This window comes from Chanodichthys erythropterus, chromosome 12 (assembly GCF_024489055.1).
Source record: "Chanodichthys erythropterus isolate Z2021 chromosome 12, ASM2448905v1, whole genome shotgun sequence".
Classification (NCBI taxonomy): Eukaryota; Metazoa; Chordata; class Actinopteri; order Cypriniformes; family Xenocyprididae; genus Chanodichthys; species Chanodichthys erythropterus.
The window spans coordinates 46,118,521-46,134,339 of NC_090232.1; the positions used below are offsets into that span (position 1 = coordinate 46,118,521).

The 15,819-nt window shown below is 37.5% G+C and overlaps 1 protein-coding gene across 1 annotated transcript; it reads left to right on the plus strand.

The window, feature by feature from the left end:
• Positions 1-792: 792 nt before the first annotated feature.
• Positions 793-13,254, plus strand: LOC137032395 (adhesion G protein-coupled receptor E3-like). Its single transcript, XM_067404151.1, has 15 exons — positions 793-1,090; positions 1,175-1,231; positions 3,166-3,549; positions 3,746-3,796; positions 4,188-4,262; positions 4,368-4,415; positions 5,559-5,675; positions 5,781-5,962; positions 6,065-6,226; positions 6,302-6,508; positions 6,586-6,819; positions 10,105-10,170; positions 10,257-10,348; positions 11,154-11,316; positions 13,195-13,254. Exons 1-15 carry the CDS (start codon positions 793-795, stop codon positions 13,252-13,254), a joined length of 2,196 nt encoding a protein of 731 aa, XP_067260252.1.
• Positions 13,255-15,819: the final 2,565 nt, after the last annotated feature.

Here is a 15,819-nt window from a genome sequence, read left to right on the forward strand (position 1 = left end):
AAAAGAAACATCAATAAGACATCAACATCTAAACCTCTTTTAATTCTCAGTAAGAACTTCTGTAGACGTGTGACAGAAATAAAGTCAGTCTGGTTAGTAATAAGTGAAGCTGGTAATGCTCTTTGTGGAGTTGTTTAATCAGATCTTCAGAGATTTAATGTCTTTTTTCTTCAGTTCATCTAAGGCTGTGGATGAAGAAAGTTGTAGTTTGTGTTCTTATTTCTCTTTCTTTCAGTGTTTGTTCACAGCAGGTGTTTGAATGATTGAAAGAATGTTTCAGGAACATCATACTAACCTTTAAATAACATTCTACTAACATTAAGAAAACTGAACATTTTCATGTTCTTGGAATGTTACAAATTAACGCTCCTAGAATGTTGAATTTTAAAACAAAATTAAGTTGAAAGAATGTTTGAGGAACATTATACCCTATAAAAACGTTCCTCAAAAAAACTCAAGAAAACTGGACGCTTTTTACGTTCCCAGAACCAACACTGTATATTTAGAGAACGTTCTTATAACAAAATTCTGTTGGCTGGGGTGTAACTCAAGACTGGTAGTTCTGCTTCCTATTAACATTGTAATATTTTGCTAATAATAACAAGATATATAAATGTTCCGCTGCACTTCTGGATAGATTTTTATAACAACAACATATGTTGAGAGACAAATGTAAATTTCTTATAATATTTTCATATTACAGCTAATCCAACCGACCCCTGCGACAACTACACTGTGCTGGACGAACCATGGAGAGCCATCAATAATACAGATTTCCTCGATTCATACTACATGTGTGACACCAATGTCACCTGGAGCGGCTGGTATCGTCTCTTCATTGATGGGCTGAGCGCTCAGATCCCAGACACGTGTGTTGAAGTCTATAGTTGTAGCACTGACATCCCACTGTGGATACCTGATGGACACCCAACAGTTGAGGATGGAGTCGTCACTCGAGATGTCTGTGGTCACTGGGACAACTACTGCTGCTATTACGGGTCTTTTCCCATTAAAGTCAAAGCCTGTCCAGATAATTATTATGTCTATGAGCTGGTTAGACCAACTGTGTACTGTTCAGGATACTGTGCAGGTAAATATATTTACATGAGCTCTTTCTACACATTCATGATATTTGCATTTCTGTTCATTTTTTGCTATTCATCCAAACTTTCAGACGTTAACATCAGTAACACCAGCTCTACAGCGGTCACACCAGCGCCCATCTCAACTGGTAATGTAACACACTGTGTCTATTGGCTTATTTTCTGGCCTGATGAATGTGATGATCTGTACCAGTGAATATGAGTGAGTGTGCTTGTGTCAGTAGGTGAAGATGCTAGAAATGTAGTTAAGGAACATCTTCCTTTGAAAACCACCTGACATCCACTGACATCCACTAGGCAATTGTTTTATTTGCACAGAAGCTGCATTTGAAGTGGCTGATATACCAAAAAGACATGTATTCATTACTCCAGTATGTATAATGCACATTTCTTGACTTCTGAGACCTACTGTGGCATTGTTTTTCAGCTCTACTGTCTAAATTACTAGTGTATTCAGTAAATAAGAGCATTTTTTTTATGTGTGATATTCATGTGAAGAGTAAGAGAGAATTTCAAATGTCATTTTGTAGAGCAGCAGCAGCAGGAGTGATTTTATTTAGCTAATATTGGTTCTGCCCGACTCAACCAGACTGCATAAATGTATTTAGCTATGTAATACAGAATATGATCCATGCAATGCTGCTCTCATACTGCATTTTATTTACACATGACTTTGTTTAGGAGGGTGCCAAAATACTTTTCTAAGCATTCAGTCTATTAACAGCAGGCGATAAAACAAGGAAACAAAAACTCACATTAAAGGGTTAATTCACCCAAAAATTACATTTCTGTCACTAATCACTTACCCTCGTGTTATTCCAAACCCGCAAAACCTTTGTGCATCTTCGGAACACAAATTAAGATACTTTTTGATGAAATCCAAGAGTTTTTTTTATTTTTTTTATCTCCCATAGAAAGCAATGAAATTACCACATTCTAGATCCAGAGAAGTAGTAAAGACTTCGATAAAATAGTCCACAGGGCTGCAGTGGTTCAACCTTAATGTTATGAAGTGATGAGAATACATTTTTTTGCACAAAAACAAAATAAAAATAACAACCTTATTCAACAAAGGTTTTGCTTGTTTGGAATGACCTGACAGTGAGTACTTAATGGCAGAAATTAAATTTTTGGGTGAACTAACCATAAAGAATGGACTTGAGCCATCACAGATTTGAGGGTGCAGACCTCTTATTAGACCAGCAAGAAAACCCACAGCACTGCACTAAAACACAATGACAGTATTTGAATTTTTGGGTGAACAACTCTTCATTTAACTGTTCACTACACAGACACAACTGGTGGCTCTTTAGGGACACACAGATGCATGAGTTTGATGGACTGGATCAGGAGTGTTACAATAGGCTACAGAAAAACCCTTTGCAGACACTATAAATCAGGCATTAGGAGTTCTCCAGTTATCTTACCATATTAAGAGACCAAAACATTAAATGCGTTATTTACTGTCTTCTACACAGCAAAATCCCCAGTGTTAAATTAACACTCAGTACATATGTGTCCACACTACAGGGTGTTAAAAGTGTGTTGAAGTTAATGAGGAAAGCTTTCCACAAGGTTTAGGAGTGTGTTTATAGGATTTTTTGACCATTCTTCTAGAAGCGCATTTGTAAGGTCAGCAAGTGATGTTGGCGAGAAGGCCTGGCTCACAGTCTCCGCTCTAATTCATCCCAAAGGTGTTCTGTCGAGTTGAAGTCAGGACTCTGTGCAGGCCAGTCAAATTCCTCCTCACACCAAACTCGCTCATCCATGTCTTCATGGACCTTGCTTTGTGCACTGGTGCGCAGTCATGTTGGAACAGGAAGGGGCCATCCCCAAACTGTTCCCACAAAGTTGGGAGCATGAAATTGTCCAAAATGTCTTGGTATGCTGAAGCATTAAGAGTTCCTTTCACTGGAACTAAGGGGCCAAACCCAGCCCCTGAAAAACAACCCCACACCATAATCCCTCCTCCACCATCTTTACACTTGGCACAATGCAGTCAGGCAAGTACCATTCTCCTGGCAATTTATTTATTTTTATTTTTATTTTTTTTAAATTATAGTTAATCTCTCTGTTGACCCCTGCTACAACTACACTGTATTGGATGAGCCATGGAGAGCCAACATCAGTCAGCCATCAAACTCCTACAAGTGTGACATCTCTGTTTCCTGGAGCGGCTGGTATCGTCTCTTCATTAACAGCCTGAGTGCTCAGATCCCAGACACATGTATTGCAAATTATCATTGCGGCACTGTTGTCCCACTGTGGATACGTGGTGGACACCCAAAAGTTGAGGATGGAGTCGTCACTCGAGATGTCTGTGGTCAATGGAACAATTACTGCTGCTATTACAGGTCTTTTCCCATTAAAGTCAAAGCCTGTCCGGGCAATTACTATGTCTATGAGCTGGTTAGTCCAACTATCTGTAATTCAACATACTGCGCAGGTAATTATATTTATATGAGCCCTTTTTATTACTTATTTGTTGATTCAGTGGTATTCATTGGTAACATCAATAACATCTGATGTTTCCTTTTCTTTCAAAAGATGCTCCTCCATAATTATAATTGTCTTCATGAAGAACACAGTAATTCAGCATCTGAGTCTGATTTATCACCTGTTTCAATCTGTTATTGTTTCAGTTTCTTTACAGCCAGTCACTTTCACAACAATTACCAATTCTTCTTCTACAGGTGAGGATGATGTTAGAATAGTCTGTGATATTGAAATGCAACCCTCCATAATCAGAATCTGTATGAAAAACACAGTAATTTGGCATCTGAGTCTGGCTTATCATCACTTTCCATCTGCTATGGTTTCAGTTATTTTACAACTGGTAACTTCCACAACATCTATCAGTTCTACTTCTACAGGTAAAAGTAAATCTAGACTAAATGTGTCTTTTTTAAAATATTATATTCTTCATTTTTTTTTTAATTTTTTTTATGATTTTCAAGGATTGTAATATTGAAATGCCACCCTCCATAATAAATGTATTCTTGAAGAAGTAATTCAGCATCTGAGTCTGATTTATCATCTGTTTCCATCTGTTATTTCATCTGTCTATATCCATCTGTCTTTCAGTTCCTTTAAAGCCGGTCACTTCCACATCATCTACTAGTTCTACTTCTATAGGTGAGGATGATGTTGTACTGGACTGTAATATTAAAATGCAACCCTCCATAATCAGTGTCTTCATGAGGAAAACAGTAATTCAGCATCTGAGTCTGATTTATCACTTGTTTAAATCTGTTATTGTTTCAGTTTCTTTACAGACAGTCACGTCCACAACATCTACCAGTTCTCTTACAGGTGAGAACGATGTTAGATTGCCCTTACAGAACAAAAATATATGGGAATATACTGCAAAATTGAATGCGAGATATTATGTAATACATTTCCATATATGGGAAACTAGTGCTTATACTGTATTTTTCAATATTCTGCAATATATGCATTGACCATATATGGCTATATATTGATAGTGTTTGGCTCAATATTAATAGGGGGGATTTGTTAGTGTTTAATGTTCTATTTTTTGTTTAATGTTCTGCCTGCTGCAGCCATGGAACGGCAGCAAAGTTCCTTGATTATTACGCCTGAATGAGAGTATAGTTCCTAGCCATATCAGCCTAGAAAATCACAACTTTTTATTTTCCGTCGGTCTTAGTACATGATGTAACTACAGAAGAGTCAAGTTTTAAATAGGAAAAATATCAAAACTCTTTGGTCATTTTTTAAGCGCAATGCTAACGGTCTAATCAGATTCAATGAACTATGCTAAGCTATGCTAAAAGTGGTACCGCCAGAACCGGAGATCGGCTGAATGGATTTGAAAACGGTAAAACTCAACTGTTTAACTCTAGGGGAGTTGGAAAATGAGCCTATTTTCAAAAAAAAGTGGAGTGTTCCTTTAATACATGCAGGCATGCTTGTGCTTTTGTTAACTGGCTTGGAATTATGAAACATTTCTAATCTAAATAATTTTAAAAAAGTTAGAGTTTATTAAGGCTGTGGCTTCAGTTGTAGTTCTTGGGTTTCTGCTAATCTCTCTTTTTTTTCTGTTCTTCCAGTGATTCTGTTTGTTAACAGCAGGTATTAATCACTAATGTTCAATAGTCACACAATTCATTAATTATCTTTATTGTCTTGTTTTGGTCTTGGAATGTCTGGTCTCGACCACACATCTGTGGTCCTTTTTCTAATACATGTTTTGTCTTATTTTGATTAACAATGGTAAGCCCATTATAAGTGTTTAAATTTTAGACCTGACAGGATGCTTGTCACTGCATTGCGTACATACATCACTTGTCAAGTATCTATTAATGGGTAAAGTTACAGTGATATCTTTAGTTAGTCAGATTTAGATACTGTCCAATTTTTTTTTTTAGGGATATCACTAGTGGACCAATAGTTACATAGTGTACCTTTAACATAACTGTATTTTTTAATCAGAGGGACTAGTCTTCATGGTTGGACCAAATGCAACCTTAGATACGATCTCTCGACTTGACACGACAAATTCTTCTGTGGACATTGATCTCATTGGGATTGCCAAGAACAACAATGAAAGTATGTAAAATATGTTTTAGTTTAAAAAAAAAAAGAAAAAAAGAAAAAAAGATTGTCATTGTTTTAACATAGCATTTCATGTAAGCTTCTGTTTCTGTCACACAGGATCAGCTGCTGTGGCTTTCATGAGCTTCAACACAATGGAGAATCTACTGAAGCCCGACTTCTTCAACACATCAAATGACACGATTAAAACCATGATGTCCACTGTGATCTCAGCTACTCTTCCCAAAACCACCAACACTAAACTCACCAAACCAGTCAACTTCACCCTCAAACACATCAGAGTGAGAGACTGAAATGTGTTTCTGTCCAACCTGAGAACTGATGAACATCTGAAAACATCTAATATTCAGTCTTGTAATATTTTCTTCATGTTCTTTCTGCAGGAGTTCGACCCCAGCGGTTCTCTGTCCTGTGTGTACTGGAATATCAGCGAGTGGATTGTAGATGGTTGTTCTGTTTTAGTGACCAACAGCAGCTACACTGTGTGTTCCTGTGTCCATCTGTCGACATTCGCTCTCATCATGCAAACCAGCAGACCACCAGAGGTACGAGAACATTTATACTGACCATTGAAGAACAGCACAGATTTGGCACTCATGTACTCTGACATGTTTTCTCAGAGCAACTCACTGCTGGATGTGTTGAATTTGGTGTGTGTGATCGTGGGGCTGGTGTTCTTCAGTTTGGCCCTGTTGACCTTTGCCCTTTGTCGGTGGAGTCCTGGAGTGAATAATGTGGCTCGAATCAACATCTGCATCAGTCTTCTTCTGGCTCACCTTCTGTTCCTGCTCACACAACAGTTCCTGAGCCTCATACGCCCTCATCAGGTGAGAATGATGAAGGAGCCCTACAGCTCAGCACAGCCTCACTGAGAATCATCATAACCGTCTCTCTTGGTCTCCAGGTGTTGTGTGCCGTGATATCAGGTGTGCTGCACTTCCTCTTTCTCTCTGGCTTTGTGTGGATGTTCATTGAAGCTGTGCTGCTCTTCATCTGTGTGAAGAACCTATCACAGATCAGCTCCAAAAAGAGGGAGGTGCTTAGCAGTAGATACCTGTGTGTGATTGGATATACGGTTGCTCTGGTTGTAGTGCGAGTGTCTGTCGGGCTTGTTCCTGAAGGTTACGGCAGCGAACAGTGAGTTGCTGTTATTTCATTCTCATACTAGACTTGTTCAAGATTGGCACTGTGCTGTAGTGATTTTGGATTAGTCTCACACAAGGGCACCACAAATTTGTTTATGGTTTTAAATAATAATATTAATATTTTGCATTAATATTGATATTGAGTTTTTTGGTCACACATCACCTGAGGTGAGTGTGAGAGCGTCAGGTGATTCCTTCCAATATTTCAGGGCAGCAGCCAAGGAATCTCAACTTGACAATAAAGAACAATCATGGAAGATTAACTAAATTACATTTACACAAATTGGAGGAAGTTCATCATCTGACCAATCTGAAGGATTTGTTAGATATTGTTGACTTGTAGAGCCTCTTACTGTATTATCAACACAAGAAAGAAACAAGTGTAATAAAAGGATTTTATTAACAAAAGGATAGACAAGAGTAACTAACAACTACATAATGGATAAAGTGCAAAAAGATAGATAAATGCAAGTGAATGAGTTGGATGTTACTATGACAGTTACAAGTTAATCTTATGGAAGGCTAAACTGTAGATTCTCTAGAAGAAATAAGATAAACCTTGTTCTGAATTCAACAAATAAACCAAGAGATTATTTGTTATTAACTGATATCAGCTATGGAAAATCTAATGCAAATTAGATAATCATATACTGACAATATACACTAATGCCAATGTCCACAGCTCAACAAGTGGAAGACGTCACCCTTGGATTCAACACAACCAGGGAGACATCTTCCACTTGTTGAGCTGCGCAACATTGCAGTGGAAAGAAAGGAGTTGGAATCTGTTTCAGAGCCTTGAACACAAAGTACTTGTATGTTGCACTCCTGAAGCACAGGGAAGGTCCTTTTCCTGGAACATGCAGAAGAAGAAGCCTTAAATTTGAAGGTTCTGATGTCTGTGCAGATGATCCTTATTCTCTGGAACTTCCTTGTTCCTCCCTTTAGAGCTTCAGAGTCTTGAAAGAGCAACTTCACAACTCCATAGAATTGGACTTAGCTTATCACATCTTGGGAACAGAACCTTGAACTGGGACTGGAACAGGAACTGGATCCTGGAACCAGAACGGGAAACTGCAGCAGCCTAAAAACTGGAACAATTTTCTGCCTCAGAGAAAAGCCTTTTAGTCTGTCCTGAGAAGGAGGGAAATGCAAATTGGTACCTTTTCAGATCCAGTGTTTTGATTGGCTGATGCTGTAAGAGGTGGCCACTGGATGGCCCCTCTCTTGCATGAGGTTCATTTGCATAGCTTAAAGTTCATCTTTAGAAACAGGACTCATTAAATATAATGTGTCCATTCTGTGTCCTTTGTGGCTTCAAGCTACATGGCAAACCTGTTTGGTGAGTGGAGTTAGTTCAGACCTCAGGTCTTAGGACTGAGGGACTGGGGTGAACAATGGGGAAACAGGTGATAGGATTAGTCTGCTCAATGACATGCTAATGTCATCATGCTTCCCTTGCACAAATGTTAAGGGTGATTGTCTTTGCAGACTTATCTCCTAGCTGATCTAGTTCCTTATTTGTGGAACTTCTCTTGGAGGTGTGAGTTTTGGAGTCTTGTGCTTTTCATCATGGCAGATGAAAGGGGTCTATTGATGTAATGGGACAGTCTATGGGAACATTCTACTTCCTTTTTCTCAACACTATCACAGTGATATCACCGTGGTGTCACATGGTGAGCTCATAGTATAAGTGCACACCCAGCTAACAGATTTTTGTTATAAGAACATTCTCCAAACATACTTCCAGCCACAGATGAAATCAACTGAAAAAAAAAGACATTAAATCTCTCAAGACATCAGCAGAGGAGGATTAAACAACTCCACAAACAGCATTACCAGCTTCACTTATTACTAACCAGACTGACTATTTTTGTCTACAAAGGTCTACAAAAGCACTTACTGAGAATTAACAGAGGTTTAGATGCTGATGTCTTATTGTTTCATTTAAAGTTACCACCATTGTGATCAGTGTTTGCTTTAGTTGGGTTCTTGACCCTTGACGTTTTAACACTTTAATTTCTCTGGAGGCTGTAAATGTGTTTGTAAAACTCATTTGTTATGGCTAGGAAAGTATGCCTCCAGGTGATGGTTTTTTACTGATTGCAAGTCATTGTATGGTGTTATTAATTTTATATTTTTAATTAGAATGTTCTGTGATTATACAGTATGAGACCCAACAGTGTCATGATCATTTATGAAGGATTTAAAAAAGCATGATAAAACAAACATTTTGAATTAAAGTGTCGTTTAGGCACAGAGAGACATCAAGAATCAGCGTGTCCATCTCAACAATGCTAACAATCAAAAAGCCTCATGCTGCAATGCATACTGGGTACTTAGTCAACATTGTGATAGTGTTGGGTGATTTCGAAACACTGCTTCATGAAGCTTTAAAGCTTTATGAATCTTTTGTTTCGGATCAGTGATTTGGAGCGTGTATCAAACCGCCAAAATCACACAATTTCAGTAAACGAGGCTTCGTTTCGTCATAACTGTTTCGAAATTTCAATGGTTCACTGGTATACGGCGATGAACTCTGTGAACCCATGAATCATGTGGATTCACTGAGAATCATTGAACAAGTGTCTATGGGTTTTACCCTATGGTTTTACCTGACCTCTGATCAGTTTTATACATTAATTGAAGTTTTAATTAGACATTTGTATAATTCAAATGAATAATGGTAGTTATTAATCTCTTATTGGCCTGTTTAGCTCGAACCATGGAACAAACAAAACAAGCCCTGAAAAATGATAAAAGAACACATATTATACAGACACTCTATATTTCATTTTATTAGATGACTAGTTAATTGCATTTGATAGATTTTACTTTCAATAAAACATTTGCAATAGATTTCTAAAAGGTGTTTTTATGCATGTTTAATCTGAGTTTTGTTGCATTTACACTGTTCTGACCTCTAGGGGTCAACGTGGAGACAGGTGTCAGATTATTTTGAGGCCTCGACACATTACGGCAAATTTGCTTCAACTGTTTCTGTGTTTCACGAAGACTCGATCTGCCCATCACTACATTGTGACCATAGTATGAGCACAATGAGACGCTGTGAGGTTACCGTTTAAGATCACTGTGACTTCACATTGTGACCACATCATGACTAGCTCATGGTGACATCACTGTGGGATCAAATTGTTGACGGCGAATCAGAGCCAATGAAAAGATTTAAATCTTTAATATTTCAATAGTCAATACCTCAAATAGTATTTTTTTTATATATAAATTCAGTCATTATATTGTCTTTTCCTCTAAACAACTGCTGGATTAAAATGGATAAAGGTTTTATCTGGAGTTTTCTGGGTCCTGTTTGTGTCATACTAGCAGTAAGCACATTTCGTAATTTTCATTATTTTAATTTATTTTAAAGGGGAAATAAGGTGATTTAATTCTTCTTTTTTCTACTTTTCAGTTAAACATAATTCTCTTCATCAACATCTTCATCAGTCTGAACTCAACTCTCAAAAAACTGAACGCTGAAGTTTCACAGATGAAACAGACCAAGTAACAAACATTATTGCTGCGTCCCAATTCGCCTACTTATACTACGCCCTAAAAGTATGTACTCTTTAAGTATGTTACTCAAAAAGTACTTACTTTTGAGTGTGTAGCAAAAGAGTAGACAAGCTTTGGGACATACTAACACGTCATACAATTGCGTCTTTGCTCTCTGTCGCATCCTGTTACCGTAAACTGGCATGTCAATCATCTTACATCTTCCACATTTCATTTAGATAATTTCCTACCGTATCGGAGAGAAATGCAGCAGGTTGATCTGCAGTCGCGAGTCTTTCATGTGGAGAACTCTCCTCATATTAATGATGCATTTAAAAGTTAATGGCCAATCAGATCTTTATAAAAGTCCACATTGGTATTTGCAGATGAAAAATAACACATATAACATTAAATAAATATTTTCTATCAGGTTGAACTGATTATTAGTCACTCAAACCTCTCAGCTTCGATCGCGCGCATATCTGCCATGTTTTGTAGTTTTTTTAACACTTTTTACTTGTGTTTGTAGTTCTGAACTGAATCCTTGTACAATGCGCAATGGGTTGTGGGCAATATTAGCCTTTATAGTGTGCACGGATCCACACTTCGAAAATCTACCAGAAAAAGTAGACCATCCGGGGACTTTTGACATACTCTTTTCAACATACTATGCTTTGGGACACACTTATTTTAATCTCACATACTATTTAGGGTGGATAGTATGGAAATTGGGATGCAGGGTATGATTTGATCACTCCATAGAAAAATATATGTAGTCAATAAAGACACATTAACTGTCTCTGTTTCTCTGCAGGATTATGGTATTTAAAACACTGGCTCAGTTTGTGGTTCTTGGTTGCTCCTGGATTCTGGGTTTCTTCATTAATGGCAGTAAGGAGCTGGAGATCCTCTTCCTGATCTTGAACTCCCAGCAGGGAACCTTCATCTTCCTGGTCTATTGTGTCCTCAATAATGAGGTCAGACATCACTCAGTTTACCATCATCAAAGACTTCAAAGATGTAAATGCAGGGCAATGTTGGCATTACAAGCACATGTGCAAAATCGGCAAATAAATATGGTAAAGAACATAAAAAAACAGGTTATCAATTAAAAACAGTCTAAAAACTAGAACTACTTTTTTTTTTTGACTCTTTTTATTGATACCTGGTTCATTTCTGCTCTTAACCATATTTGTTTGTAGATTTTGCACTTATGCTTTAATAAATATCTTTTTGGACGCCAACATCACTCCTTTGTTTACATCTTGGTGTGATTCTCCTTGTGACCGCTCAGATCTCTATCACACAGTGCACTCATAATACTATGAATGGGAGAAATTGCAGTGTGCAATCTGGCAGAACAAATCTTGCCTTCTAATTAAAGCAGGGGTAAGGAACGTTGATCCTTGAGGGCCATTGTCCTGCAGAATTTAGCTTCATCTCTGAAGAAAAAAAAAAAAACACTCACCGGCCTGTAACTGTAGTAATCCTGAAGACCTTGATTTGTTTCAGGTGTGTTTAATTAGAGTTGGAACTAAACCAGAGATTGTTTATAATGGGGAGATAAGAGGGTCTGTATCTCTTACCATTGGAGAAAGCGTAACGGCTAACTTAATCACGTGTGGCTCCTCTCAGCCTATCATATAATGGCAGTGACGTCAGTCAGTTCCCTAGTCTGCCTTCTCTTAAAAAAATTAATTTTTATCAAGCTAAAATCTACATATAGTTCCCAACGAAACTATTGTTTAGTGTAAAACATTCTGAAGATTGGCAAACAGGCTGTCCATTATTTAAATGATCAGGTATTTCCCCACAAAAGGTGTTTAATCAGCATAGTTAAGCCTCTCATCCATTGACTTCCATTCAAAAAACAGCCTCCGGTCTCCTTCCCTGCATACCGCTGGGGGCGGAGCGTTAGCTTTAGCCGTTATGCTTTTTTGGCTAAAGGTTGCAGGCTTGCCTTCCAGTGGCTTTGGCTAAACTCTGCAGGATAATGGTCCTCCAGGATCAACATTTCCCACCCCTGAATTAAAGGAACCAATCGCTGATTGGTAAAGTCATTTAGCTCCGGTGGCTATAGAAACAGTCAGTGTTTAGAAACCCTCACTTAGAACTGCACATAGGCATTGGCTGGTGCAGCCTAAAAAATGCAAAATTGATGAGAATGTTGTTGTCAAATTTCATTGGTGATTTCAAATCTGAAATTTAATTGTAAGCTTTGTGAACAGCTTTGGAGAATTTGTTGTTTCCCCATTCAAAAAGATAAAAGCTATACTTCCGTGACTAAAATAGCTGCCTAAGAGGTATTTCAACGATGACCGTTGAGTGAAATGACTTGTCTTTAACCATCATATTACTTGACAAAACTGGGTATGAAAGACAATTAGAGTTGTTTTCATGAAGGTCCTGTTCTTATTTTGGCAGTCCATGTCTTGAAATGTCAGAGGCAGTTGTTTAATCTGTTACTTCTCTTCCATTTCTTTCTTGTGATGGAATGTTCAAATGAGCCAAAAATATTGAAACTCCGACTGTCAGAAATTCTAATATAAATATGTTTGTCTGTCTGTCTGACTGACTGCATGGCATTAATCCTTTCAAACTCCAGGCTCTTAAAACTACTTAAAACTTTAAGGCCTGGCATTCTCACGATTTTTTCCATCTTGTCCTCTGTAATTAGTTTAGCTATTTTCCCACTTCATAGGAAAACCATTTCACTCTCTCCAGAAATAGTAGGCTATATGGAAGAAATGTATGTTTATTTCAGAGAGTCTCTTAAAATACATTTTCTAAGCCGTTTTTAATTCCATTGTGGTTGATGGTTAAATCTCGTCTCCTCTTTTCTCATTCTTGTCCAGATCAGGCAGCAGTACAGGAAGATCATTGGAAGTCTTTGCTCTAGACTCAAACAACACTGATGAATACAGCATCATGATGAGGAAATAAAAAGTCCCTATATTTAATCAATGTTTTTGGATGTTCAATGTAATAGTCTCAGCTTCTTTCTGCAAATGATAGAACAAAATTTTTTTTTTGCAAGTTTATAAATACTACAGCTGTCAATACTATTGAGGTAAAGCTCATCATCTCTATTTTATTTAATCTTTAATTTTCTTGGTGGAGGGCAAAAATATGCAAAAAAAATCTGAACTGTACTCATTGCTTAACTGTTCTAGTCTGTGTCTCGCTCCAGTTCAGCCGGCATGGACTTGGTTTTATTTTCCACTGTGAGACTGATAACGGAGCTGTTTGGAATGTAACACATCAGTTGTTTCCTTCCCAGTTAACGCGTGAGATCATGCAGTGATAACAGTGACATCATACCATTCTCATACTGTGAGCTCATTGTGAATTCAAAATATTGAGCAGGTTAAGATATCAGTCTATCGGGGGTCATTCTACTTCCTGTCTCTCAACAATTGAAAAAGTGGATAATGCAGGATTTTTCAACAAACAATTTGTGCTCTACTGTTATGTTCTGTGGTCAGTGTTGAATTGTTCAACTAGAATGTTGAATTGTCAATACAACTGAAAAAAAATTGAGAACATTACATGACTGATGACTTCATAAATTGATGTTGATTTTCCTAAAGTGTATTTGTTCAGACCATTATGGTGATTAGTGTTCCATTTGGTTGGAAACTTGGAACTTAATTTATATTACTGTAATTATCTTCCTATTTAAGCAGCAATGCAATAAAAATCACAGTTATGTGCTTTTGAAAGAAGGGATGTTATTAATAGGTTGCTTTTAAAAGGTGACCTAACTTTTAACTAAATCATTAACTAGTCTATTTTGCCTGTTGACTAATTATCTTTTACTATTTTATTGTTAATAGTTATGTCATAACCACCTTGTTAAACTTTTAATTTGTTGATATAATACTAGGGCTGCCCATTGGTCGACTAGAAAAGGCTTGGATGAACAAAATTTTATTAGTTGTTTAGCCGCAGAAAAATCACAACAAGTGGCGAAATCACGCAGGCTGTGACGGACATAATGATGTTTTATTAACAAAGTTCAGGAGCAAAAAAGTTCAGATGATCTACCCATTCAACATAAGAGGAGGCCTTTAAATATGTAGCTGACTCACCAATGTTCCTCGACAGTTTTTTTTTTTTTTTGCATTTGGCCCCGCCCTTCGATCCCAACATGTCCGATGAAGAATCTTTTATCTTTGAGGAATCTTTGTCCCAAGGAGCCCTCTCCCAAGACAGCACGCCTAATCCATATTCTTTAACTCTATCTGATTATTTATAAGTGTGAACTCATGAATCGTTAATGGTAGGAAATACAAATATGTGTTCATTGACCTCAAATTTGACATCAATTGAAACATTTAAGTAGTAGCAATTTTACAAGTCCGCTTGCTCTAATGCTTACCTTGATAAATCTGTGCTATTATGCATATGTTTGAGTGGGGAGAGCACTTACCGCATGACATACAGGCGGCAATGCAATCACTTGCATTTAATTTAAAATACTTAAGAGTAATTTAAACTCTAAAGGGTCTACTTTTATTTCTGTAAACTCACATTTTCTGCTGCCTGAATGAATTTGAGCACCTCACATAAATGAACCGAAACTCTATGTACAGTATCTTACAAATGTGAGTACAGCCCTCACATTTCAGAAACCATTTTATTATATGTTCTCAAGGGACAATACTATAGAAATGAAAATTGGATATACTTTAGATTACTCAATGTACATACAATTCATGCATACATAGGAAATGAATTTGAACCATATCATAACAGGGGAATGAAGCTACGAAAAGAGGTCAATTAACAAGCTGGAGGAACCATCCGTTTCAATACTATAAATACTACCTTTGTTAATAAAGGGGTTCACCGTTTAATGTTCAAACGATACTTGCATATAGGCCTATCTGTTTAAATGTGAAGATGACTTTTGCACTTTTGTGGATCAGCCGATCCAGAGATTCTGTGTATTTTGGAGAAAAATAAAAAAACAACAAGTTCATGTATGACTTCTCTTTGTTTTTAGTAGTCTGCAGCAGACACTGGATCACCTCCTAGCAGCCTATGGGGGTTGGAAGGCACGTTCAGTAAGCCTCACTGTGGGGGTGCAGGAAAATAAAGGTGTAAATCACTGCTTTCATATGGAGAGTAAACTTACAGAGCAGGCAAACTCAAAATATATTTTATGAAGTTATAGATATGCTATTGTAATGTAGAATATTTAAAGGTTTTCGCATAAAAGTGTTTGAAGTGTTCAATTCAAGTGTCAGCTGGTTTTAGATTTAGACTGGTTTTAGTGTATGCTAACCACAGTGCAACTGAACGAGCCAAAAGCTGAGCAGTGCTATGCGCGAGCTGACTGGCTCGTGAGTTGGAACTGTATGAGCCTATGGTGATGCAGCGTAAGTGCACGAACCAATGGGTGCACTTCCCTCCTTGGCAGGCGCAAGCATCTGCCTATATAATGGCTACCTTCACCATAGGAATCAGGTTTAGAC